Source organism: Scyliorhinus canicula, chromosome 8 (assembly GCF_902713615.1).
Source record: "Scyliorhinus canicula chromosome 8, sScyCan1.1, whole genome shotgun sequence".
NCBI lineage: Eukaryota > Metazoa > Chordata > Chondrichthyes > Carcharhiniformes > Scyliorhinidae > Scyliorhinus > Scyliorhinus canicula.
In genome coordinates this window covers 184611558-184636761 of record NC_052153.1, presented here as the reverse complement: position 1 = coordinate 184636761, position 25204 = coordinate 184611558, and the positions used below count along the sequence as shown (strand labels likewise).

At 48.4% G+C, this 25204-nt stretch overlaps 1 protein-coding gene across 2 annotated transcripts in view; it reads right to left on the bottom strand.

The window, feature by feature from the left end:
- Positions 1–25204, bottom strand: part of aadat (aminoadipate aminotransferase) — a 101430-nt gene that overhangs the window by 57406 nt on the left and 18820 nt on the right. For both annotated transcript variants that reach the window (XM_038805798.1, XM_038805799.1), the window contains exons 4-6: positions 12293–12425; positions 10754–10828; positions 8379–8588 (exon numbers count right to left, since the gene is read on the bottom strand). In XM_038805798.1, coding sequence (XP_038661726.1) covers positions 8379–8588; positions 10754–10828; positions 12293–12425 — 418 coding nt within the window. The remainder of the gene's footprint in view (positions 1–8378; positions 8589–10753; positions 10829–12292; positions 12426–25204) is intronic.

Sequence of the window (25204 nt, the reverse complement as noted above, 5' to 3'; positions counted from 1 at the left end):
AAACAGATGATAGCATCTTACACTTTGGCTACCTCAATCGTTCATGTATCTCATATTGATTTTTGTTGAGGCATGTGACTCAATTTAGCAGAAGAAATCTTAGAATCACAGAATTTACAGTGCAATTTTGGTCACCACATTATAGGTGGAATATTTCGAAATCAAAAATTCCAATATTCAAACATCGAACTCAAGCATGTTATGATCGCTATTTGATAAACATTCACTCTCAATTAGGTTACTAATACAATCCGGCTCATTACTCATTACTGAATCCAATATTGCTCATCCTCTTGTTGCATTCAGGATTTCTTGCTGTTGGAAATCATCCCTGACACACTCCAGAAATTCACTACCTTTCTGACAGGTGCTTGACTGCCTCTCCCAATCTACGTGTAAGTTAAAACCCCCCCATTAATACTATATGGGTGGCAAGGTAGCACAGCGGTTAGCACTGTTGCTTCACAGGTTCGATTACCGGTTTGGGTCAATGTCTGTGCGGAGTCTGCACGCTCTCCCCGTGTCTGCGTGGGTTTCCACTGGGTGTTCCGGTTTCCTCCCACGGTCCAAAGATGTGTAGGTTAGGTGGATAGGCCATGCTAAATCGCCCTTAGTGTCCAAAAATAAAGGTTATGTCGGGTTACTGGGTTAGGGCGATAGGATGGAGGTGTGGGTTTTCCAAGGGCAATTCTAGATTTGGTGACGTGTAATGGGGCAGACTTGATTAGGGATCTTAAGGTGAAGGAACCCTTAGGGAGCAGTGACCACAATGATATAGAATTTACCCTGCAGTTTGAGAGGGAGAAGCTGGAATCAGATGTAATAGTACTACAATTAAATAAGGGTAAGTACAAAGACATGAGGGAGGAGCTGACCAGAATTGATGGGAAAAGGAGCCGAGCAGGGAAGGCAGTGGAACAGCAACGGCAGGAGTTTTTGGGGGTTATTCGGGAGGCACAGCAGAAATTCATCCCAAGGAGGAGGAAACATGCTCAGGGCAGGACAAGGCATCCATGGGTGACGAGGGATGTCAAGGACAGCATAAAAGCAAAAGAAAAAGCACACAAGGTGGCAAGGATTGGTGGGAAGCCAGAGAATTGGGAATCATTTAAAAGTGAGCAGAGGACAACTAAAAAACCAATAAGGGAAGAGAAGATGAAATATGAGTGCAAGTTAGCTAGTAATATAAAAGTAGATCTAAGAGTTTCTTTCAATAAAAGGTAAGAGAGAGGCAAAAATAGACATTGGACCACTGGAAAACATGGCTGGAGAAGTAATAATACGAAACAAAGAAATGGCAGATGAACTGAATAATTAATTTGCATCAGTCTACATGGTGGAAGACACCAGTGGGATGCCAGAGCTCCAGGGTAATCAGGGGGCAGAGGTGAGTGCAGTGACCATCACTAAGGAGAAAGTTCTGGGGAAACTGAAATGTCTAAAAGTGGATAAGACACCTGGACCGGATGGACTACACCCCAGGAACCTAAAAGAGATAGCTGAGGAGATTGTGGAGGTATTGGTGGTGATCTTTCAGGAATCACTGGAGGCAGGAAGGGTCCCAGAGGACTGGAAAGTGGCTAATGTAACACCGCTGTTTGAGAAGTGAGGGAGGCAGAAGACGGGGAATTACGGGCCGGTTAGCCTGACTTCGGTCATTGGTAAGGTTTTAGAGTCTCTTATTATCGATGAGATCGCAAAGTACTTGGAAGTGCATGGCAAAATAGGACTGAGTCAGCGTGGCTTTGTCAAAGGGAGGTCACGTCTGACAAATCTGTTAGAGTTCTTTGAGGAGATAACAAGCAAGTTAGACAAAGGAGAACCAGTGGTTGTGATTTGTTTGGATTTCCAGAAGGCCTTTGACAAGGTGCTGCTTCGGAGACAGTTAAATAAGTTAAGAGCCCATGGTGTTCAGGGTAAGGTCCTGGCATGGATAGATGATTGGCTGACTGGCAGAAGGCAGAGAGTGGGGATAAAGGGGTCTTTTTCAGGGTGGCAGCCGGTGACTAGTGGTGTGCCTCAGGGGTCTGTGCTGGGACCACAACTTTTTACAATATACATTAATGATCTGGGAGAAGGAACCAAAGGCATTGTTGCTTCGGAAATCAGAAGCACAAAGGGACTTGGGAGTCCTTTTTCACGATTCTCTTCAGGTTAACGTGCACATTCAGTCGGCAGTTAAGAAGGCAAATGCAATGTAAGCATTCATGTCAAGAGGGCTAGAATACAAGACCAGGGATGTACTTCTGAGGCTGTATAAGGCTCTGGTCAGACCCCATTTGGAGTATTGTGATCAGTTATGGACCACGTATCGAAGGAAGGATGTGCTGGCCTTGGAAAGAGTCCAAAGGAGGGTCACAAGAATGATCCCTGGAATGAAGAGCTTGTCATATGAGGAATTGTTGAGGACTCTTGGTCTGTACTCGTTGGAGTTTAGAAGGATGAGGGGGGATCTTATTGAAACTTACAGGATACTGCGAGGCCTGGATAGAGTGGACGTGGAGAGGATGTTTCCACTTGTAGGAAAAAAGTAGAACCAGAGGACACCATCTCAAACTAAAGGGACAATCCTTTAAAACAGAGATGAGGAGGGATTTCTTCAGCCAGAGGGTGATGAATCTGTGGAACTCTTTGCCGCAGAAGGCTGTGGAGGCCAAATCACTGAGTGTCTTTAAGACAGAGATAGATAGGTTCTTGATTAATAAGGGAATCAGGGGTTACGGGGAGAAGGCAGGAGAATGGGGATGAGAAAATATCAGCCATGATTGAATGGCGGAGCAGACTTGATGGCCAAGTGGCATAATTCTGCTCCCATGTCTTATGGTCGGTGCACAATCGATGGGCCGAATGGCCGCCTTCTGCACTGTTAATTCTATGATCTACTCTGCCTTTGCGACACACTTGCCTAATTTCTGGATTCATACAATCTAGCACTCGAGAGCTACCACCAGGGAGGTCTATACACAACACCTATTACAGTTTTTGATCCTTTGTTGTTTCACAGTTCCAGCTACAATGTCATCACCGGATGCTTTCCCCTCATTATATCATCTCTCACCAATGAATTGATCGTTTCTAATCAGTAAGACTACTCTCCACCTCCCTCCACCCTGCCATTTTCCCTCTCCATCCTGTAAACCTGGTATACCAAGTCCCCTGTTCTCACACAGTCATGCAGCAGTCATCGCTACATATCATAAACTCCCAATTTGAATTTGTGCCTGCAGCTCATTCAACTTATTCCTTACACTCTGTTCATTTGTATAAATGTGGGCTGTGCACTCTAACCTGTCCCAGGGGCAGCACGGTAGCATGGTCGTTTGCATAAGTGCTTCACAGCTCCAGGGTCCCAGGTTCGATTCCCGGCTGGGTCACTGTCTGTGCGGAGTCTGCACGTCCTCCCCGTGTGTGCGTGGGTTTCCTCCGGGTGCTCCGGTTTCCTCCCACAGTCTAAAGATGTGCGGGTTAGGTGGATTGGCCATGCTAAATTGCCCGTAGTGTCCTAAAAAGTAAGGTTAAGGGGGTGGTTGTTGGGTTACGGGTATAGGGTGGATACGTGGGTTTGAGTAGGGTGATCATTGCTCGGCACAACATCGAGGGCCGAAGGGCCTGTTCTGTGCTGTACTGTTCTATGATGTTTATTCACCCTATTATTATTTCTATCTTCTGGTTTAATCAACATATTTCTCATAGTTTTGCCATCACTTGCCGTACCTGAAGTAGGGTTTCTGACTGTTTCGCTACCTTCTGTCCTGTGACTTATTTTTGAAAAAGTATTTTGAACCCCCCCCCCCCCCCCCCCCCCCCATTTACTAGTTTGAAGTCCTTGTGGCCACCCTATTTATCCTTTCCGCTAAGAGACTGGTCCCAGATTGGTTCAGGTGGAGCCCGTCCCTCTCCTTCCTGCACCACTCCTTTAGCCATGTCTTTACTTCCCTGATTTTCGTATCTCTATGCCAATTTGCATGCGGCTCGGGGAGGGCTCCAGCGATTACAACCCTCGAGGTCCTGTTCTTTACTCCTGTCCCGAATTCTTGATGTTTCCCAAACAGGAGCCCTTGGCAACTCTTGCCTATGCTGTTGGTCTCATCATGGATCACACCAACTGGATCGCGCGCCCCCCCCCTCTGCAAATTCCTTTCAGAGAGCATAGGACAACACCACACAGGAACAGGCCCTTCGGCCCTTCAATTTCTGAAAATGGGGACAGGCTGTCAAAGTTTTCCGTCTTGCACTCATCAGGACAGATGGAAGAATAGTAACTGGAAAGGGAACAACAATTCATACTGCATGAGAAGAGGTCGCTAATTGGCTGGCAAGTGCATTCTGATGGGTAAAGGTTTTGCCACAAGAAATGCGCCAGGGAATAGTTAACTGCCAAGAACAAAGAACAATACAGCACAGGAACAGGCCTATCGGCCCTCCAAGCCTGTGCCGATCACATGTCCTATCTAGACCAACCGCCTGTTCATGTGCCCATCCAGATAAGTCTTTAAGGTCGCTAATTATCTACCTCAACCACCTCACTTGGCAGTACATTCTGGGGCAGCACGGTAGCATTGTGGATATCACAACTGCTTCACAGCTCCAGGGTCCCAGGTTCGATTCCGGCTTGGGTCACTGTCTGTGCGGAGTCTGCACATCCTCCCCGTGTGTGCATGGGTTTCCTCCGGGTGCTCCGGTTTCCTCCCACAGTCCAAAGATGTGCAGGTTAGGTGGATTGGCCATGATAAAGTGCCCTTAGTGTCCAAAATTGCCCTTAGTGTTGGGTGGGGTTACTGGGTTATGGGGATAGGGTGGAGGTGTTGACCGTGGGTACGGTGCTCTTTCCAAGAGCCGGTGCAGACTCGATGGGACGAATGGCCTCCTTCTGCACTATAAATTCTATGAGAAAAATACTATGAGGTCACCACCATCCTCTGTGTAAAAAAACCTCCCCGGCACATCTCCATTGAACCTTTCCCCCCTCACCTTGAACTTGTTCCCACTTGTAATAGTCATTTCCGCCCTGGGAAAAAGCCTCCAACTGTTCACCCCATCTATACCCCTAATAATTTCATAAACTTCTATCAGGTTGCCCCTCTCTCGAGGGAGAACAATCCCAGGTTATTGAATCTCTCCTCATAGCTAATACCCTCCATACCAGGCAGCATCCGGATAAACCTTTTCGGTACTCTCTCCAAAGCCTCCAAGTCCTTCTGGTAGTGCGGTGACCAGAATTGCACATAGTATTCCAAATGTGGCCGAGCCAACTTCCTACATATCTGTAACATAATCTTTCAGCTTTTATACTCAATACCCCATCCTATGAAGGCAAGCAAGCCTAATGCATGCTTCGGATCATCTGCAAACTTGCTAATCAGACCCGCTACATTTTCTTCCAAGTCATTTATATATATATTACAAAGAGCAGAGGTCCCAGTACTGATCCCTCCATACGAGGCAACATCCTGGTAAACAGTATTCCTAATGTGGCCTAACCAACCTTCTATATAATTGTAACATAATTTTCGAGCTTTTATACTCAATACCCCGTCCTAGAATCACAGAATCATAGAATTTACAGTACAGAAGGAGGCCATTCAGCCCATCGAGTCTGCATCGGCCCTTGGAAAGAGTGCCCTACTCAAGCCCACGCCTCCACCCTATCCCAGTAACCCCACTTAACCTTTTGGACACTAAGGCCAATTTAGCATGGCCAATCCACTTAACCCACACATCTTTGGATTGTGGGAGGAAACCGGAGCACCCGGAGGAAACCCACGCAGACACGGGGAGAACGTGCAGACTCCGCACAGTGACCCAGCCGGGAATCGAACCTGGGACCGTGGAGCTGTGAATCAACTGTGTTAATCACTGTGCCACCGTGCTGCCCATGAAGGCAAGCATGCCACATGCTTTCTTTACCATCATTCCCACCTGTGCTGCCACTTGGATCTGTGGACCCGCAAGTCCAGATCTCTGTGTGTCTCTATGCTCCTGATGGTTCTGCCATTTATTTTATAGCTCCCACCTGAATTGGATCTACCAAAATGCATCACCTCACATTTGTCCAGGTTAAATTCCATCTGCCATTTCTCTGCCCAATTTCACAGCCTATCTGTATCCTGCTGTATTCTCTGACAATCTTTATCACCATCCGCAACTCCTGCAATCTTAGTATCATCCGCAAACTTGCTAATCAGACCCGCTACGCTTTCTTCCAAGTCATTTATATATATTACAAAGAGCAGAGGTCCCAGAATTGATTCCTGCGCAACACCACTAGTTACAGACCTCCATTCAGAATAACACCCATCAACTGCTATCTTCTGCCTTCTATGGCCATGCCAGTTCTGGATCCATCCAGCTCGCTCACCCCATGACCGCATGTGATTTAATATTTTGCACCAGCCTGCCATGAGGGGCCTTATCTAATGCTTTACCTTTTGTGCCCCAATTCATTTTTTCCAATTAAGGGCAATTTAGCATGGCCAATCCACCTAACGAGTACATATTTTGGGTTGTGGGGGTGAAACCCACGCAAACACGGGGAGAAAGTGCAAACTCCACACGGACACTAGGGCCGGGATCGAACCTGGGACTTCGGTGTCGTGAGGCAACAGGGCTAACCCACTGCACCACTGTGCTGCCCTATCTAATGCTTTACTAAAGTCCATGTAGCCAACATCCACATCCCTTCCCTCGTCAACCATTTTTGTCGCCTCCTGAAAAAATCAAATTAAATTACTCATTAAGGAACTCACCTACTTCCTCTGGTTCTACACATAATTTCCCTCCTTTGTTTTTGAGTGGACCAACTCTTTCTCGAACTACCCTCTTGTCCCTAACATTCATATAAAATTGCTTGGGATTCTCCTTAATCCAGTCCGCCAAGGACATTTTGTGGCCCCTTTTTTGCCCTCCTAACTCTCTGCTTTAGCTCTTTTCTACTTTCCTTGTATTCCTCAAGTGCTTCATCTGTTTTTAGTTGCCTGCACCTCACGTATGCATTTTTGACAAGATTCTCAATTTCCCTGGTCATTCATGGTTCCCGAATCCTGCCTTTCCTGTCCTTCCTTTTAACCGGCACGTGCCTGTCCCATCTACTGCTCCTTAAAAGACTCCACATCCCAAATATGGATTTACCCTCAAACAGCCTCTCCCAAACAACAGCCCCCAAATCCTGCCTAATCTGGTTGTAGTTAGCCTTTCCCCAATTTAGCACCTTAACCCTCGGACAACATTCGTCCTTTTCCACGAGTATCCGAAAGCTTACGGAATTGTGTTCATTGTTCGCCACATGTTCTCCCACTGCAACTTTGATGGCCGGGCACGTTCCCTAGTACTAGGTCCAATATAGCCCCCTCTCTAGTCGGACAATCCACATATTGTTCCAAAAAACCTTCTTGGACACCCCCATCATAGTGACTGCCCCCTTCCTGTTTCTGAGTTCTACCCACAGTGCCTCGTTACTTGATTCTTCCATGGTGTCCTCCCTCTGTACAGCTGTAATATGTTCTCTAACTAGTACTGCAACTCCCCCATCTCTTTTATCTTCCTCCCTGTCTCGCCTAAAACACCTATATCCCAGAATAATTAGCTGCCAATCCTGTCCCCTTTTTTAACCAAATATTGGTGCCCCTCCAGTTCAGGAGTAACCTGTCATTCTTGTACAGGCCCCACCTTCTCTGGAAGACATCCCAGTGATCCAAAAAACTGAAGCCCTCCCTCCTGCACCAGTTCTTTAGCCACGTGTTCAGCTGCACCATATCCCTGTTGCTAGCCTCGCTAGCCCGTGGCACGGGGAGTAATCCTGAGATTACTACCGTAGAGCTCCTGCTTTTTAATCTTCCACCTAGCTCCCTAAATTGCCATTGCAGGACCTCGCTACTCTTTCTACCTCTGTCATTCGTGTCAATATGGACAATGACCTCTCTCTGATTTTCTCCCCGTTTTAGGTTGCTTTGTACCCACTCAGAGACATCCAGGACCCTGGCACCAGGGACGCAAACCACCATCCTGGAGTCCTTCACGTGGCCACAGAAGCGCCTATCAGCATTCACTTACCAATCAGCACTCTCTTCTCACACAGTATAAATCAATATTTCCTTTCCAATTTGGTATTTTTGCAAAAAAAAGGTTTTCTCTAGTGCCTTTAAATGTAATAAAAGACGCCTAGGCATCTCACCAGAGCATTACAAAACCAACTTTGACGTCAGGCCATTTCTCCTGGACCATTTTGTTTATTCACGATAAAAAGAACGAGAGTTGGGCCTTTGGAGCTGGGGTGGGTCATGTCATAAGAGCCCCCCCCCCCCCCCCCCCCCGGACAAGAGTATCTGCCAAGCAGAGTTCAGCATTCTGACCATCGATAAAATATTCCTGCTTGCTGATACCTGATATATCTCCCTCTTCCTCTCAGCGGTCATGGAGGCTCCGGTTGGATTTGCGCCATTTGGAATTGTGTACAGAACTTTTGGAATATCGGAGAGTGGATTCTTCGCATCCTCTGGCTCCCACTTTGAAAGGGTGTCTGACAGGGATTGTGGAACAAGTCCATGTTGATCATTCGAGAGGCCAACGATCTTACAACCTAGTGGCCGGAGCTGTAAAAAAACAACCAGGGCCAGTTACTGATTGTTAATCTTTATTGTATCGAATAAGGAATGACCAGTCTTCAACAGCTGTGGCCACTAACGGCTTTAGCTAAAATAAGAGGTGCTCCCTCTGCCTCAAGTAGTAACAGCGCTGATTAACATGCGTTTTGAGACAGATGTGCGGAGTGTGCAGGGAGGCCAGCGAACCATGTCCACATGTTCTGGACATGTCCAAAACGGAGGGGATTTTGGCAGGGGTTTGCCGACGCCATGTCTAAGGTATTAAATACGAGGGTGGCAATGAGTCCGGAGGTGGCGATTTTTGGGGTATCGCAGGACCCGGGAATCTAGGAGGAGAAAGAGGCGGATGTCCTGGCCTTTGCTTCCCTGGTAGCCCGGAGGCATATATTGCTGGCATGGAGGGACTCAAAGCCCTGGAAATCGGAGACCTGGCTATCGGACATGGCTTCTTCTGTCAGTAAAAAATTAATTTGCCATGAGAGGGTCGCTGTGAGAGTTTGCCTGGAGATGGCAACCATTCGTCGACTTCCTCGCAGAGAATTAAACGTCAGCAGAAGGGGGGGGGGGAGGGTTAGGTTAGTGTAGGGTAGGGGGTTAAGTGAGGCTAGTGTAGCGTAGGGGGGTAAGTAATGGCAGGACCTGCGGGAGAGAGTGGCAGAATTTGCACTATGTGTATATTTTTTTTCTTGTTATTTAGATTGTGGATTTTGTTGCTGTTAAACTGCCAAAGAAAATACCTCGATGAAACGTTTATTTTTTAAAAATGTGCGTTTTGAGTTACAATGGTTCCCCAAATCAATCCTGGGGCTGTGCAGTTTGTTGATCTCAGCCAGCGTGGCTTTGGAGTTTCCCTGACTCTGAGGGTAGGAAGATGCTGGTGGTGGTTGGGGGGGCGAATGGGAGATGAACTGGTCGAGGTTCTGATACCTGGGGTTGGATTCTCCCCTACCCGGCGTGACGGGGGGACCCGGCGTAGGGGAGTGGCGCCAACCACTCCGGGGTCGGGCCTCCCCAAAGGTGGGGAATTCTCCCCACCTTTGGGGGCCAGCCCCGCGCCGGAGCGGTTGGCACCAGAAGACTGGCGCAAAAAACCGGCGCCCCCGGCAGCGGGGCTGACCGAAAGGCTTCCGCCGATCGGCGCATGCGCCGGCGGTGATGTCAGCGGCCAGCTGCCTCTGACGTCACCACCGGTGCATGCGCGATGTGGGTTTCTCTTCCGCTTCCGCCATGGCGGAGGCCATGGCGGCGCGGACGGAGAAAGAGTGCATCCAGGGCACTGGCCCGGTGTCTGAGCGGGGGGCCCCGATCGCGGGCCAGGCCACCGTGGGGGCACCCCCCGGGGTTCGATCACCCCCTGCTCCCCCAGGACCCCCTCGCCCCGCTGATCCCGCCGTTACAGAGGTGGTTCAAACCTCGGCGGCGGGAGGCCTCCCAGCAGCGGGACTTCGGTCCATCCGGGCCGGAGAATCGCCGCAGGGGCCTCGCCGATCGGAGTGGCGAGATTCCCGCCACCGACACTTCCCGGGTGGCGGAGAATCTCTGCCACGGCGGGGGCGGAATTTTCGGCGGCCCCAGGCGATTCTCCGACCCTGCTGGGGGTCGAAGAATTTCGCCCCTGATCTGGATACAGGCACTGTGTTGCTTATAGTCTCAGAATACACAGCCAACAAAGTACCTCTGAAGTGTCACAATGCAGGCAAACATAGCAGCTCGTTGATGCACAGCAAGCTCCCATGAGTAGCTCTACGATGACTGCTACATTGTCCTGTGTATAGCGGTGTTGATTGTGGGATAAATATTGACCAGGAGAACACTGTGTGGAGGAGAGACTGACTAGTGCAGTGAGAGCTCAGCTGGGAGGGCAGACAGGGCATTGGTTTAATATCATATCCGAACTGCTGCACCGTTGGCAGCTGAGCACTCTCTTGCTCAAGTGCCAGTCTAGATTATTTGGCGTTCGAGACTCACAGAGTGGCATCTGAACGCACCGCCCGGAGTCGGGGGAGGTGCCACTGCCGCATGGATTACCCACGCCTAACGCGGATTCGGTCCACGGAACTAAAATTGGAATGGCCTTCCAGAACCTGGCCATGACTGCCCAGCGCCCGGTGTTCCTGCCTGTCTTTCCAAGAAAACTTTAAAGCATTTCCTACCATGAATAATACCGAGGGATATGTCGGGGTGTCGAGAAGAACTATGTCTCCAGGGATGACGAGCATCTCAAACAACTGGAAGAGAGAGAAAGGGAAAAGAAAAAAATCACTGTTTTAGCCACTGGGGAGAAGATTTGACAAGGTGCATCTCCCTAGGTATCGCTATTCGTGATCGCTCTGCAGTCTTGCAGATCAATTGGGCAAAGATTCTTCTCCTGAATTCCACACTGAATTCCATGCTCAAAAAATTCAATCAAATTTGCTCGGCATGACCTCCCTCTGACAAAGCCACGCTCACTGTCCCTGATCAAACCTCAACTCTCCAAGTGGAGATAGATTCTCCCCTTCAGAATTTCCTCCAGTAGTTCCACAACCCCGAGCTCCTTGGTGCAAAGGCCGAAGGCTCTATTTGCCAGTGAAAACAACTCCAACATGACCTTCCTGCTTTTGTAATCTATGCTCCGATTGATAAAGGCAAGTGTCCTATGTGCCTTTTTCACCACCGTATTAATCTGCCCTTCTGCCTTCAGAGATCTCGGGACAAACACGACAAGGGCTGTCTCTTCCTCGGAACTTCCCAGTGTCAGACCATTCATTGACTGCTTCCGTGTCAAATGACGTCTTCTACAGTGCATCACCTCACACTTTTCAGAGTTAAATTCCATCTGCCCATTTTCTGTCCATTTGACCACCTCATCTACATCTTAAGACTCTCAGCCTCACTGTTAACCACCTAACCAATCTTTGTGTAACACCTCACACTTTTAATCCTAACCCCCACATATTCATGTAAATGACAAACAATAGGGGAGCCGGCACAGATCCCTGTGGTACGCCACCAGACACTGGCTTCCAGTCACTAAAGCAGCCGTCTGTCTCCTACAACTAAGCCAATTTTGAATCCACCTTATCAAGTTCCTCTATATCCCATGTGCATTTGCCTTCTTTATAAGTCTCCATGTGGGACCTTGTCAAAGACTTTGCTGAGATCCATGTAAACTACATCAACTGCACTACCCTTATCGATAGAACTGAAATGAATGAAATGAAAATCGCTTATTGTCACAAGTAGGCTTCAGTGAAGTTACTGTGAAAAGCCCCTTGTCGCCACATTCCGGCGCCTGTTCGGGGAGGTTGGTACGGGCTGAACCGTGCTGCTGGCCTGCCTGGGTCTGCTTTAAAAGCCAGCTATTTAGCCCAGTGTGCTAAACCAGCCCCATCATCATTCATCTGGAGCACAGTGAATGAAATGAATAATAAATTCTATGACAGCAGCTACGCCAACAGGAAGAAAATGGGATCGTTGGTGCTATTGCTTGGAAAGATGGCATGTAAATTCGCTTCAATTTGCTGGAGGGTCCATCCCGCTAACGAACCTTGTAGAAACTCAAAGTGCTGCTCTCTGTTCCTGAATCACCTTTCCTTTTTGAAAAAGAATAAGCGGCATCCAGTTGTACTTGCGTTTATTCTGGTGGCTTTCGAGGCTGCCAAGGTCGGGGGTGGAGGGGGTGGGGGCATGCGGTGATCATCCCATCTCACCTTATTGAGTCCGTCCTGACTGCCGTTGGTGACGCACAGATCCATTTGTCCTTCTTCAGGGCTGTAATCTACGGTTGGAGGGTTATGAATACGTTTTTGCAGATCCTTCATCCAGGAGATCAATTCTGGAACGCTGCAACACACACAAGTGACAATTGTTCACCACTTTGCAGGTCTATCTGGGGCCGTTCGCAAGGACTGTGGTTCGGAAGACAGGGCGGAAAAGAGTGAAATTCATCCCTCCCCTCCCACCCCGACCACCTCATTTGAACAGAACACTGGCTGTGGTCGAATTTCTCTGCAATCGATGGCCTGGCGTTGAAATTGCACTTTCCCACCTAAGCTCCCAAAGTTCCTTAGAACATAAGAACATAAGAACTAGGAACAGGAGTAGACCATCTGGCCCCTCAAGCCTGCTCCGCCATTCAATGAGATCATGGCTGATCTTTTGTGGACTCAGCTCCACTTTCCGGCCCGAACACCACAACCCTTAATCCCTTTATTCTTCAAAAAACTATCTATCTTTACCTTAAAAACAGTTAATGAAGGAGCCTCTACTGCTTCACTGGACAAGGACTTCCATAGATTCACAACCCTTTGGGTGAAGAAGTTCCTCCTAAACTCAGTCTTAAATCTACTTCCCCTTATTTTGAGGCTATGCCCCCTAGTTCTGCTTTCACCCGCCAGTGGAAACAACCTGCCCGCATCTATCCTATCTATTCCCTTCATAATTTCAAATGTTTCTATAAGATCCCCCCTCATTCTTCTAAATTCCCACGAGTACAGTCCCAGTCTACTCAACCACTCTTCGTAATCCAACCCCTTCAGCTCTGGGATTAACCTAGTGAATCTCCTCTGCACAACCTCCAATGCCAGTATGTCCTTTCTCAAGTAAGGAGACCAAAACTGAACACAATACTCCAGGTGTGGCCTCACTAACACCTTATACAGTTACAGCATACCCTCCCTAGTCTTAAACTCCATCCCTCTAGCAATGAAGGACAAAATTCCATTTGCCTTCTTAATCACCTGTTGCACCTGTAAACCAACTTTTTGCGATTCATGCACTAGCACACCCAGGTCTCTCTGCACAGCAGCATGCTTTAATATTTTATCATTTAAATAATAATCCCGTTTGCTGTTGTCCCTACCAAAATGAACCTCACATTTTTCAACATTGTATTCCATCTGCCAGACCCTAGTCCATTCACTTAACCTATCCAAATCCCTCTGCAGACGTCCAGTATCCTCTGCACTTTTTGCTTTGCCACTCATCTTAGTGTCGTCTGCAAACTTGGACACATTGCCCTTGGTCCCCAACTCCAAATCATCTGTGTAAATTGTGAACAATTGTGGGCCCAACATTGAGTCCTGAGGGACATCACTAGCTACTGATTGCCAACCAGAGAAACAGCCATAAATCCCCACTCTTTTCTTTCTATTAATTAACCAATCCTCTATCCATGCTACTACTTTACCCTTAATGCCATGCATCTTTATCTGATGCAGCAACCTTTTGTGTGGCACTTTGTCAAAGGCTTTCTGGAAATCCAGATATACCACATCTATTGGCCCCCGTTATCTACTGCACTGGTAATGTCCTCAAAAAATTCCACTAAATTAGTTAGGCACGACCTGTCCTTTATGAACCCATGCTGCATCAGCCCAATGGGACAATTTCTATCCAGATGCCTCGCTATTTCTTCCTTGATGATAGATTCCAGCATCTTCCCTACTACCGAAGTTAAGCTCACTGGCCTATAATTACTCACTCTCTGCCTCCCTCCTTTTTTAAACAGGGGTGTCACGTTTGCTAATTTCCAATCCGCCGGGACCACTCCAGAGTCTATTGAATTTTGGTAAATTATCACTCGTGCATCTGCAATTTCCCTAGCCATCACTTTTAGCACTCTGGGATGCATTCCATCAGGGCCAGGAGACTTGTCTACCTTTAGCCCCATTAGCTTGCCCATCACTATCTCCTCAGTGATAACAATCCTCTCAAGGTCCTCACCTGTCATAGCCTCATTTCTATCAGTCACTGGCATGTTATTTGTGTCTTCCACTGTGAAGACCGACCCAAAAAACCTGTTCAGTTCCTCAGCCATTTCCTCATCTCCCATTATTAAAGCTCCCTTCTCATCCTCTAAAGGACCAATATTTACCTTAGCCACTCTTTTTTGTTTTACATATTTGAAGAAACTTTTACTATCTGTTTTCATATTCTGAGCAAGTTTACTCTCATAATCTATCTTACAGGTCTTACAAGTCTTACTATCTTGGGGCAGCACGGTAGCATGGTGGTTAGCACAGTTGCTTCACAGCTCCAGGGTCCCAGGTTCGATTCCCGGCTGGGTCACTGTCTGTGCGGAGTCTGCACGTCCTCCCGTGTGTGCGTGGGTTTCCTCCGGGTGCTCCAGTTTCCTCCCACAGTCCAAAGATGTGCGGGCCACGCCTTACTATTCCTGATTTCCACCCAAATGGATTCAACCTTATCCTCCACAGCATCGATGTCATCCCTTACTATTACCCGGATGTCATCCTTAAATAACAGAGCTACACCATCTCCCTTACCATCCACTCTGTCCTTTCGAATAGTTTGATACCCTTGGATATTTAACTCCCAGTCGTGACCATCCTTTAACCATGTTTCAGTAATGGCCACTAAATCATTCACGATGATTTGTGCCATCAACTCATTTACCTTATTCCGAATACTACGAGCATTCGGGTAAAGTACACTTATGCTGGCTTTTTTATCTCTGTTTTGAATCTTAACACCTCAATCAGTAACCTCTCCTAAGTTATATTTCCTCTTAACTGTTCTCCTAATTTTCCTTGTTGTTGAACCCATATCTTCATGTAACAACCTGCCGCTTCGCTTCCATTCATATTTTTACTTCCCGTTTTATTCCTTTTCGTATTACTGGGCCTATTCAGTGAGCTCCCTCAGTCACTGTACCTTGTACTGTCGCCCTTTTTGATTTTTGACGATGGCTTCTCTGCCTTACACTTTCCCCCTTACTTCCTTTTGCTTCTGTCCCTGTTTTCCTACCTTCCTTCCCCCTTACTTCCTTTTGCTTCTGTCCCTGTTTTACTACCTTCCAACTTCCTGCATCGGTTCCCGTTCCCCTGCCACATTAGTTTAAGCCCTCCCCAACAGCTCTAACAGACCCCCCCCCCCCCCCCCCCCCCCCCCCCCCCCCCGCAAGGACATCGGTTCCAGTCCTGCCCAGGTGCAGACCGTCCGGTTTGTACTGGTCCCACCTCCCCCTGAACCGGTTCCAATGCCCCAGGAATTCGAATCCCTCCCTCTTGCACCATCCCTCGAGCCACGCATTCATCCTATCCATCCTGACATTCCTACTCTGACTAGCTCATGGCACTGGTAGCAATCCTGAGATTACTTAGGATCCGCATGACCACCCCATCCCCTCTAGTGGGTCTGAAATTTACAACAACAGGTCATCCGCGTAGAGGGAGATCCGGTGTTCCTCTCCCCCCCCCACCCCCGTGCACCACTGAGCGCTATGGCCAATGGCTCAATTGCCAGGGCAAACAGCAATGGGGACAGGGGACATCCCTACCTCGTCCCCCGGTGTAGCCTGAAATATTCCGACCTTTAGCCGGTTCGTGGACACACTCACACACTCACTACAGGGGCCTGATACAGCAACTTGACCCACCCTATAAATCCCTCACCAAATCCAAACCTGCTTAACGCTTCCCACAGGTACTCCCACTCCACCCTGTCAAAGGCCTTCTCCACATCCATTGCAGCCACTACCTCCGCATCCCCCCCTCCGAGGGCATCATAATAACTCTCGATCCACTCCGGCCGCCATTTTGTTTTCCCGGACCTTCTCAGCCTTCTTTCCCGCGATTGCACGTCTGACGGCCCCACTCCTGGTTCCCTCCATACAGCACTGGGGGGGGGGGGGGGGGGAACCTCTCCAGCGTCCGTTCCCACACCGGTCTCCACCTCCAAGTGCCACCGCCGCCCCGTTTAGCGGCCCGAAATCCCGATCTCGGCGGGAGATGCCGTGAACGCGACCGAGCTGGTCATGGCCGCCACCGGAAGTCTCGGAAGCTGAAACTTTTCTATCAGCTCCCCAGCCCTGCAAACCTACCCCCCACCAGAAAATGTCTAAACCTCTCTAGCCACTCCCGTTCCCAAACCCTGTACGTCGTATCCAATCCCGCTGGGATAAATCCATGGTTTCCACATATCGGTGCTCACAGCGACATTACCTCCAGCTTCTAATGTTGTCTAAACTGGTTCCAAACTCTTAACGGTACTTGGCCGGTGAGAATGGAAGTGGAGCCATCACCAGTGCCCCCAGGCTTGATCCAGTACAGCAAGCTTCCTCCATCCACCCCCAAACTGAACCTCCCTCCACGACCCACTTCCGAACCTTCTCGATATTTGACGCCCAACAGTAGATCATCGAGTTCGGCCATGCCAACCCTTCTGACCTCCTGCCCCTCTGCAAAAAGGCTCCGTTGATCCAAGGCAGCTTGCCTGGCTCCACAAAGGCTGAATTCATCCTATTAACCTTCCCCAAAAAAGGTCGGAAAATCGGGAGACTCTGGAAAGAAATTAAGAACTTGTGGAGGATCGTCAGTATCGGTTGGAACCCACCCTGCCAACGATAACAGGAGAACATTCCACCCTCTTTCATCCGTCACCCCTTCTTCCAGGTTGGCCAAATTCAACTTGTGCAGCAAGATCCAATTCTGAGCCATCTGTATTCCCAGATACTTGAAACCTGACCTGACCAGTCGGAATGGCAAATTCTCCAGGTCCCGTCCCAGGGGGCTCACCAGAAACACCTCAAACTTCTTCACATTAAGGGCGCTCCAGTGAGAGCACAACGCGCCCAGTAGATCCTGGGAAGAGACCTCCGGTTGGCTTCTCCGCAAACTTTACGCCTCCATAAGACCACAAGACACAGGAGCAGAATTAGGCCATTCGGCCCAGCGAGTCTGCTCTGCCATTCTCTGTCTCAAAGACACTCGGTGATTTGGCCTCCACCGCCTTCTGCGGCAATAAGTTCCACAGATTCGCTACCATCAGGCTGAAGAAATTCATCCTCATCTCTGTTTTAAAGGATCGTCCCTTCAGTCTGAGGCTGTAGCCTCTGGTTCTAGTTTCTCCTACTGGTGGAATCATCCTCTTCACGTCCACTCCATTTAGGCCTCTCAGGATTCAGCAAGTTTCAATGAGATCTCCCCAAACTCGATTGAGCACAGACCTAGAGTCCTCAACAGTTCCTGATATGGCAAGTCTTTCATTCCGGGGATCATTCTTGCGAACATCCTCTGGACCCTCTTCAAAGCCAGCATGTCTTTCCTCAGTGGGCCGCACGGTTGCACAGTCCTCCACAATAGTCGGCAATACCGGTGCCCCGCAAGGCTGCATACATAGCACCTTACTATACTCCCTATACGCACATGACTGCGTGGCAAAATTTGGCTCCAACTCAATCTACCAGTTTGCTGACCACACAACCGTACTGTGTAGGATCTCGAACAACAATGAATCAGAGTACAGGAGGGAGACAGAGAACCTAGTGAAGTGGTGTAATGACAACAATCTCTCTCTCAATGTCAGCAAAACTAAGGAGCTGGGCATGGAATTCAGGAAACAAAATATTGGACACCCTGTTTGCATCAAAGGGGCCGAGGTGGAGATGGTTAGCAGCTTCAAATTCCCAGGCGTACACATCGCCAACAATCTGTCCTGGTTCACCCACATCGACGCTACGATCAAGAAAGCACAACAACTTCCTCAGGAAACTAAGGAAATTTGGCATGTCCACACTGACTCTTACCAACTTTTACAGGGATGTCCCGAAGCGTGGTACATTGGCGAGACCATGCAGACGCTGCGACAACGGATGAACGGACATCGCGCAACAATCGCCAGGCAGGAATGTTCCCTTCCAGTCAAGGGCATTCAGCCTCTGATCTCTGGGTAAGCGTTCTCCAAGCCGGCCTTCAGGACACGCAACAACGCAGAATTGCTGAGCAGAAACTGATAGCCAAGTTCTGCACGCATGAGTGCGGCCTCAACCGGGATCTTGGATTCATGTCGCATTACATCCATCCCCCACCATCTGGCCTGGGCTTGCGAAATCCTACCAATCCTGACTTGAGACAATTCACACCTCTTGAACCTGTGATTATCCCTCTCTCCAGTTGCTCCATCTGGACCTGTAAAGACTTAATTACCTGCAAAGACGCACATATGTGTTTCTGGAACCCACCTCTTCATTCACCGGAGGAAGGAGCTGCGCTCCAAAAGCTAGTGATTTGAAACAAACCTGTTGGACTTTAACCTGTTGTTGTAAGACTTCTTACTGTGCAACTTTTACAGATGCACCACAGAAAGCATGCTATCTGACTGCATCACAGCCTGGTATGGCAACTGCTCGGCCCAAGACCGTAAGAAACTGCAGAGAGTCATGAACACCGCCCAGTCCATCACACAAACCTGCCTCCCATCCATTGACTCTATTTACACCTTCCGCCTCCTTGGGAAAGTGGGCAGTAGAATCGAAGACCCCTCCCACCCAGCTTATTCACTCTTCAAATTTCTTCCATCAAATGAGATGAAAATCGCTTATTGTCACAAGTAGGCTTCAATGAAGTTACTGTGAAAAGCCCCGAGTCGCCACATTCCAGCGCCTGTTCGGGGAGGCTGTTACGGGAATTGAACCGTGCTGCTGGCCTGCCTTGGTCTGCTTTAAAAGCCAGCGATTCAGCCCAGTGTGCTAAACCAGCCTAAACCATCAGGCAGGTGATACAAAAGTCTGAGAACACACACAAACAGATTCAAAAACAGCTTCTTCCCCACTGTTACCAGACTCCTAAACGACCCTCTTATGAACTGACCGGATTAATACTGCACCACTGTACGCTTCATCCGATGCTGGAACCTATGTATTTACATTGTGTATTTGATGATTGACTTCTGTATTTTCTTTTCATGTATGGAATGATCTGTCTGATCTGTATGCAGAACAATACTTTTTATTGTACACGTGACAATAAACAAATCCAATCCAAATGGTTAGCGCTGTTGCTTCACAGCACCAGGGACCCGGGTTTGATTCCTGCTTGGGTTACTGTCTGGGCGGAGTCTACACGTTCTCCCTGTGTCTGCGTGGGTTTCCTCCGGGTGCTCCGGCTTCCTCCCACAGGTCCGAAAAGATGTGCTCTGAGGTAATTTGGACATTCTGAAATCTCCCTTAGTGTACCCAAACAGGCGCCAGAATGTGGCGACTGGGGGATTTTTAGAGTAACTTCATTGTAGTGTTGATGCATGCCTACTTGTGACACTAATAATAATAATTATTATTATTGTAATAGATACGGAGCCCAAAACTACTGATGATATTCCAAATGGGGTGTGACCAGAGGCTCATACAGCCTCAGCAGTACATCCCTAATCTTGTAAAAATGAAATGAAAATGAATGAAAATCGCTTATTGTCACAAGACGGCTTCAAATGAAGTTACTGTGAAAAGCCCCTAGTCGCCACATTCCGGCGCCTGTTCGGGGAGGCTGGTACGGGAAGGTTATAGTGTGCCAAGTGTTCATCCAGGTACCTTTTAAAGGATGTGAGGCAACCCGCCTCTACCACCCTCCCAGGCAGCGCATTCCAAACCGTTACCACCCTCTGGGTAAAAAGGTTTTTCCTCAAATCCCCCCTAAACCTCCTGCCCCTGACTTTGAACTTGTGTCCATTCATAACTGACCCTTCAACAGGGAACAGCTGTTCCCATCCACCCTGTCCATGCCCCTCATAACCTTGTCCACCTCAATCAGGTCACCCCTCAGTCTTCTCTGCTCCAGTCCATCCCAGGCAACATCCTGGTAAACCTCCTCGACACCCCCTCTCGCCAGTACAATCACATCCTTCCTATAAGGTGGTGACCAGAGTTGCACACAGTAGTCCTGCTGTGGCCTCACCAACATTCTATACAACTCCAACATGACCTCCCTGCTTTTGTCATCTATGCCTCAAATGATGAAGGCAAGTGTCCCATGTGCCCTTTTCACCACCATATTAATCTTCCCTTCTGCCTTCAGAGATCTATGGGTAAACATGCCAAGATCCATTTGTTCCTTGGAACTTCCCAGTGTCAGGCTTCCGAGTCACATTACTCGTTCCAAAGTGTATCACCTCACACTTTTCTGGGTTAAATTGCATCTGCCACTTATCTGCCCATTTGACACTCGGTGTTCCATGCCCCCCTCTCTGTCCCCCATCCACTCTGTCGATCAACTCACCGCGATCGCCAGCGGCTCAATTGCCAACGCGAAAAGTAACGGAGAAAGTGGACAGAGACACAAAGCAGATGGAGGCCATTCGGCCTATCGAGTCTGCACCAGCCCTTAGAAAGAGCACCCTACCTACGCCCGTACCTCCAACCGATCCCCAAACTGCCCCAATACCTCGAAAAGATACTCCCATTTAACCCAGCCGAACGCTTTCTCTGCGTCCACGGAAATGATTACCTTCGGGCCTGGACCCGATGAAAATGAAAAATGAAAATCGCTTATTGTCACGAGTAGGCTTCAATGAAGTTACTGTGAAAAGCCCCTAGTCGCCACATTCCGGCGCCTGTTCGGGGAGGCTGTTACGGGAATTGAACCGTGCTGCTGGCCTGCTTGGTCTGCTTTCAAAGCCAGCGATGTAGCCCTGAGCTAAACAGCTAAACAGATGAGGGTGATATCACTACATGCAATAACTTCCTTATATTGGCTGACAGATGACGTCCTTCACAAACCCTGACTGATCCTCAGCTATCGACCCCGGAAAACAATCTTCCAAGCATGTTGCCAGCACCTCAGCCAGTAACTTTGCATCAGCATTTAATAGCAATACAGACAGATAAGACCCACATTCCTCTGGGGCCTTATCCTTTTTCAAGGTTGGAGAGATCCAAGATTATGGCAATGTGGGTGGCAGCTCCCCCCCCCACCCCGCCCCCAGGCTAATGAGTCATTGAAAATTTCCATTACCCGAGGCCCCAGTTCCGTCGTGAAATTTTGTATAAAATTGCACTGGGGAATCCGTCAGGGCCTGGAGCCTTCCCAGACTGCATGGAACCTCATCCCCAACCTCCAGCCCAACCGAGGCCACCAAGCCAACCGGGGCCTCCAGCCCCTGGACCTCAACCTCCTCCACCACTGGGGAAATCTAAACCACCCAGGAACTGTTTCATGTCCGAGTCCCCCTCTGGGGGGCTCAGATCTGTATAGCCCCCTGTAAAAAGTCTTAAACACCCCATTCACCTTACCTGGGTCAGAGACCGCCGAAACACTGCTGCAGTAGGAGGCCACGCATCTGACTGTAATAAATTGATGCACGACCAATTGCACGAAAGACTCAGATTGGTACAACTGTGGCTTTATTACAGTCAGATGCGTGGCCTCCTGCTGCAGCTGGCGAAATGGCAGATCAGGAGGAGGTCACGCATATTTATACGGCTCCTTGTGGGTAGGCCAGCCGGCAGGGGCTACCGGCGAACCTTTAGTGCAGGTCCTACCGTACATCCCCTAATACAGGTGCACAGTGGTTCACCACACACTGTCGGACCCCTGTCAGAATGGCCTCCACCAAACCTTTCTCCTGTGCCCCTTGGCCACGATCATCTTCGCCCCCTAATTGCTGCCTTTAATGCCTCCCAGAACGTGGCGGGAGAAATCCGCTCCATGAACTCCTTCACCACCCAGGATCTGCCTTAAAACTCTTTAAATGGGTGAACATCCGAGATCCTTTAATCGGCCTATTCTTTGCCCTAACATGAAAATGAAATGAAATGAAAATCGCTAATTGTCACAAGTCAGCTTCAAATGAAGTTACTGTGAAAAGCCCCTAGTCGCCACATTCTGCCGCCTGTTCGGGGAGGCTGGTACGGGAATTGACCGTGCTGCTGGCCTGCCTTGGTCTGCTTTCAAAGCCAGCGATTTAGCTCTGTGCTAAACCAGGTCACATTCCACGTTACCTATCTGGGAGGCCCACTCACCCCGATCAGCCGTAACCTAATCGTAATGGACCCCACAGATCGCTCCCTTGCCCGACTTCCGGGTCCACCCAAGATAACCACCACCACCTCCCTCCACATAAAAAAACCTCACTGTCACTCACCACCCCTCCCCCCAAAATCCCTCCCCTCCATTCCCCCGTTCCAAAGAAAGAAAACCGCCCTGCCCAAGGCTCGCTATCCCACCCCACATAGAAAACAATCCCCTTCCCCCATTCCCGCAGATTACCCTGTCTAGGGCTTCCCGGATTGGTTCTGCCACTCTTGCCAAGTCTTCAGTGACCGCCTGCCTTTGTTTTCAAAAAAATTGGACGATGGGAACTTCGCCACCGTGTCCGTCGACCGTGTCCAATGACGCCATCTTTTCCTCTCTTGTGCCACGCGTATCCTCCGATCCGGAGCATGCCCTCCTCGCCTGATAACTCTTCGACATCTCTCACGAGAAGAGGAATCTTAGTTCTTCTACTTCATCACTTTTCCGCCTGCACGCCCCCCACAAAATGGGCAAAGAGGGCCGAAACGCCTGTCCTGAGGCAGGTGCCCCATTATGTGCGGACACACACTCTACGGCCGTCATGGGAAGTCCTTGAATGCTTTACTTTAAAAAAGATTGGCCGGTCCGAACTGTTTCGCCCCGCGTGAGTTTTTGATGGGCTGAACATCCTTTCCTTCCTCTGGCGAAAGTGCAACGTGGCCGATAAATCGCTCCCAGGAATTTTCCCAGTTGGTTCACCATACTCGAGGACCTTTGTAATTTGATATTTCTGGGCATTAGGAATCCTCTTCCGCCTTCTGCGAGCTTGCAGTCACTCCTTCTATCTGTGTAATATGGCCCAGGAAATTTACCGTGGGCTTGGAAAGCTCACCTTTCTCGTTGAGTGTTAAGCCAACATAGAAAGCGTACAGCACAGAAGGGGGTCATTCGCCCCATCTGGTCCATGCCAGCCCGAGGACACCTAGGTGCCCTTGCTAATCCCACCCTCCTGAACCCAGTCCATAGCCCTGTAGCTTAGAGCATTTAAGGTGTAGATCCAGATAGGCTTAGGGTCTCTGCCTCCACCACCAACTCGGGCAGCGAATTCCAGACTCCCACTACCCTCTGCATTAAACAGTTTTACCTCATGCCCCTTCTGCCACTTACCTTGAAACTATGGCCCCTGGTTCTATAATTCTCCACCAAGGGGAACAATTTTATATTCTTTACCCTATCTCTTCCCCTCATACTTTTGTGCACCTCAATTAAGTCACCCCTCAGCCTTCTTTGTTCCAAGGAAAATAAAGCAAACCTATCCAACCTCTCCTCATAGCTACAATTTTCTAGCCCTGGCAATATTCTTGTAAATGTCCTTTGCACTCTCTCCAGAGCAATAACATCCTTCCTGTAATGTGCTGACCAAAACTGCACACCATATCCCAGTTGTGGCCTGTCATGTGAGAGTACCTTTAAGAAATGGGTGTGTATATAAATATCTGCAGTGAGAGTACCTTTAAGAAATGGGTGTTTATTACTGCAGTGATGTCAGAGAGAGGGTGGAGCTGGGCTGTCTGTCAGCTTTTTACTTTTGTTTTAGGCTGTTTGCTGCAGGGTATGTTTTAGTTTCGTTTTCAGAGCTGGATAGCTGCAGTCACAGCCAGAAGGTGTATTAGTGTCTCTCTCTGTAATCTAAAGACTGTAAATCAATCCTGGTGATTTAAAACTAATAACAGTAGTGACTTTAGCCTGATGTGCTTCTGGTAAAAGGTGTTTTAAGGATATTATGGATGTTAAAAGGAAAGCTTAAAGGATTACTTAGTGTTGTATTCTTTGGGGGTTGTATTGGAGTTAATGGTTGCTAAGATGTTCACTGTTTTAAAAAGGTTAACTTGAGTTCATAGAATAAACATTGTTTTGCTTTTAAAAAATACTTTTCCATTTCTGCTCAACCACATCTGTAGAGTGGGCCGTGTGCTCCTCATACCACAATCTATTAAAAGTTGTGGGTCAGGTGAACTCCATGATACACTTTGGGGTTCTCTAATCCCTGGCCCATAACAGTCCTCACCAGTGTTTTATACAATTCCAACATTATATCCTTACTTTTACATTCTATACCTCTGGCAATGAAGGAGAACATTCCATATGATTTCTTAACAACCTTGTCTTCTTGAGCTGCAATCTTTAGGGACCTGTGTACCTGTACGCCAAGATCTCTCACTTCATCTACCCCTCTTAGTATATTTCCATTTACAACTGTTACCCCTACAACTGTTTGACCTCCCTAAATGCATGACCTCACACTTCTCTGTGTTATATTCCATCTGCCACTTTACCGCCCTCTCCACAGTTAAGTAATGGGTTAAGAGACATTCCAATTAGTTGTCTCATTTGTGTTAAATATCCAATAATTGACACCGATATGTAAAGAGGCTTCAGGTGGCCTTTGTGTCAGGTGATGTGATGTTAGAGTTTTGTGCAGAGTCTGTTAAAGTGAAATAAAAGGTGTTTGTGAAAAGGAGCAGAACCTTTGACTCTTTATACAACAGCACTTAAACGTCTAACATCCACCAATCCATCGATATAATTTTGGAGATGATAGCGATCATCTACACTAATCCCCTACTCTGCCAATCTTTGTGTCATCTGCAACTTTTGAAATCATGCCACCACATTCACATCCAAAGCGTTAATATATAACGCGAACAATAAGGGTCCCAACACCGAGCCCTGTGGAACACCACTTGAAACAACTGTCCAATTGCAAGGGCAGCCGTTGATTCCTGTTCCTAAACCAGCCTTTTGCAGTAATCTTCATACTTCCCTTACTCTTCTTTCTTTGTTGAATCATGGGTTAAAATGTCACCCATGTGGCACGTG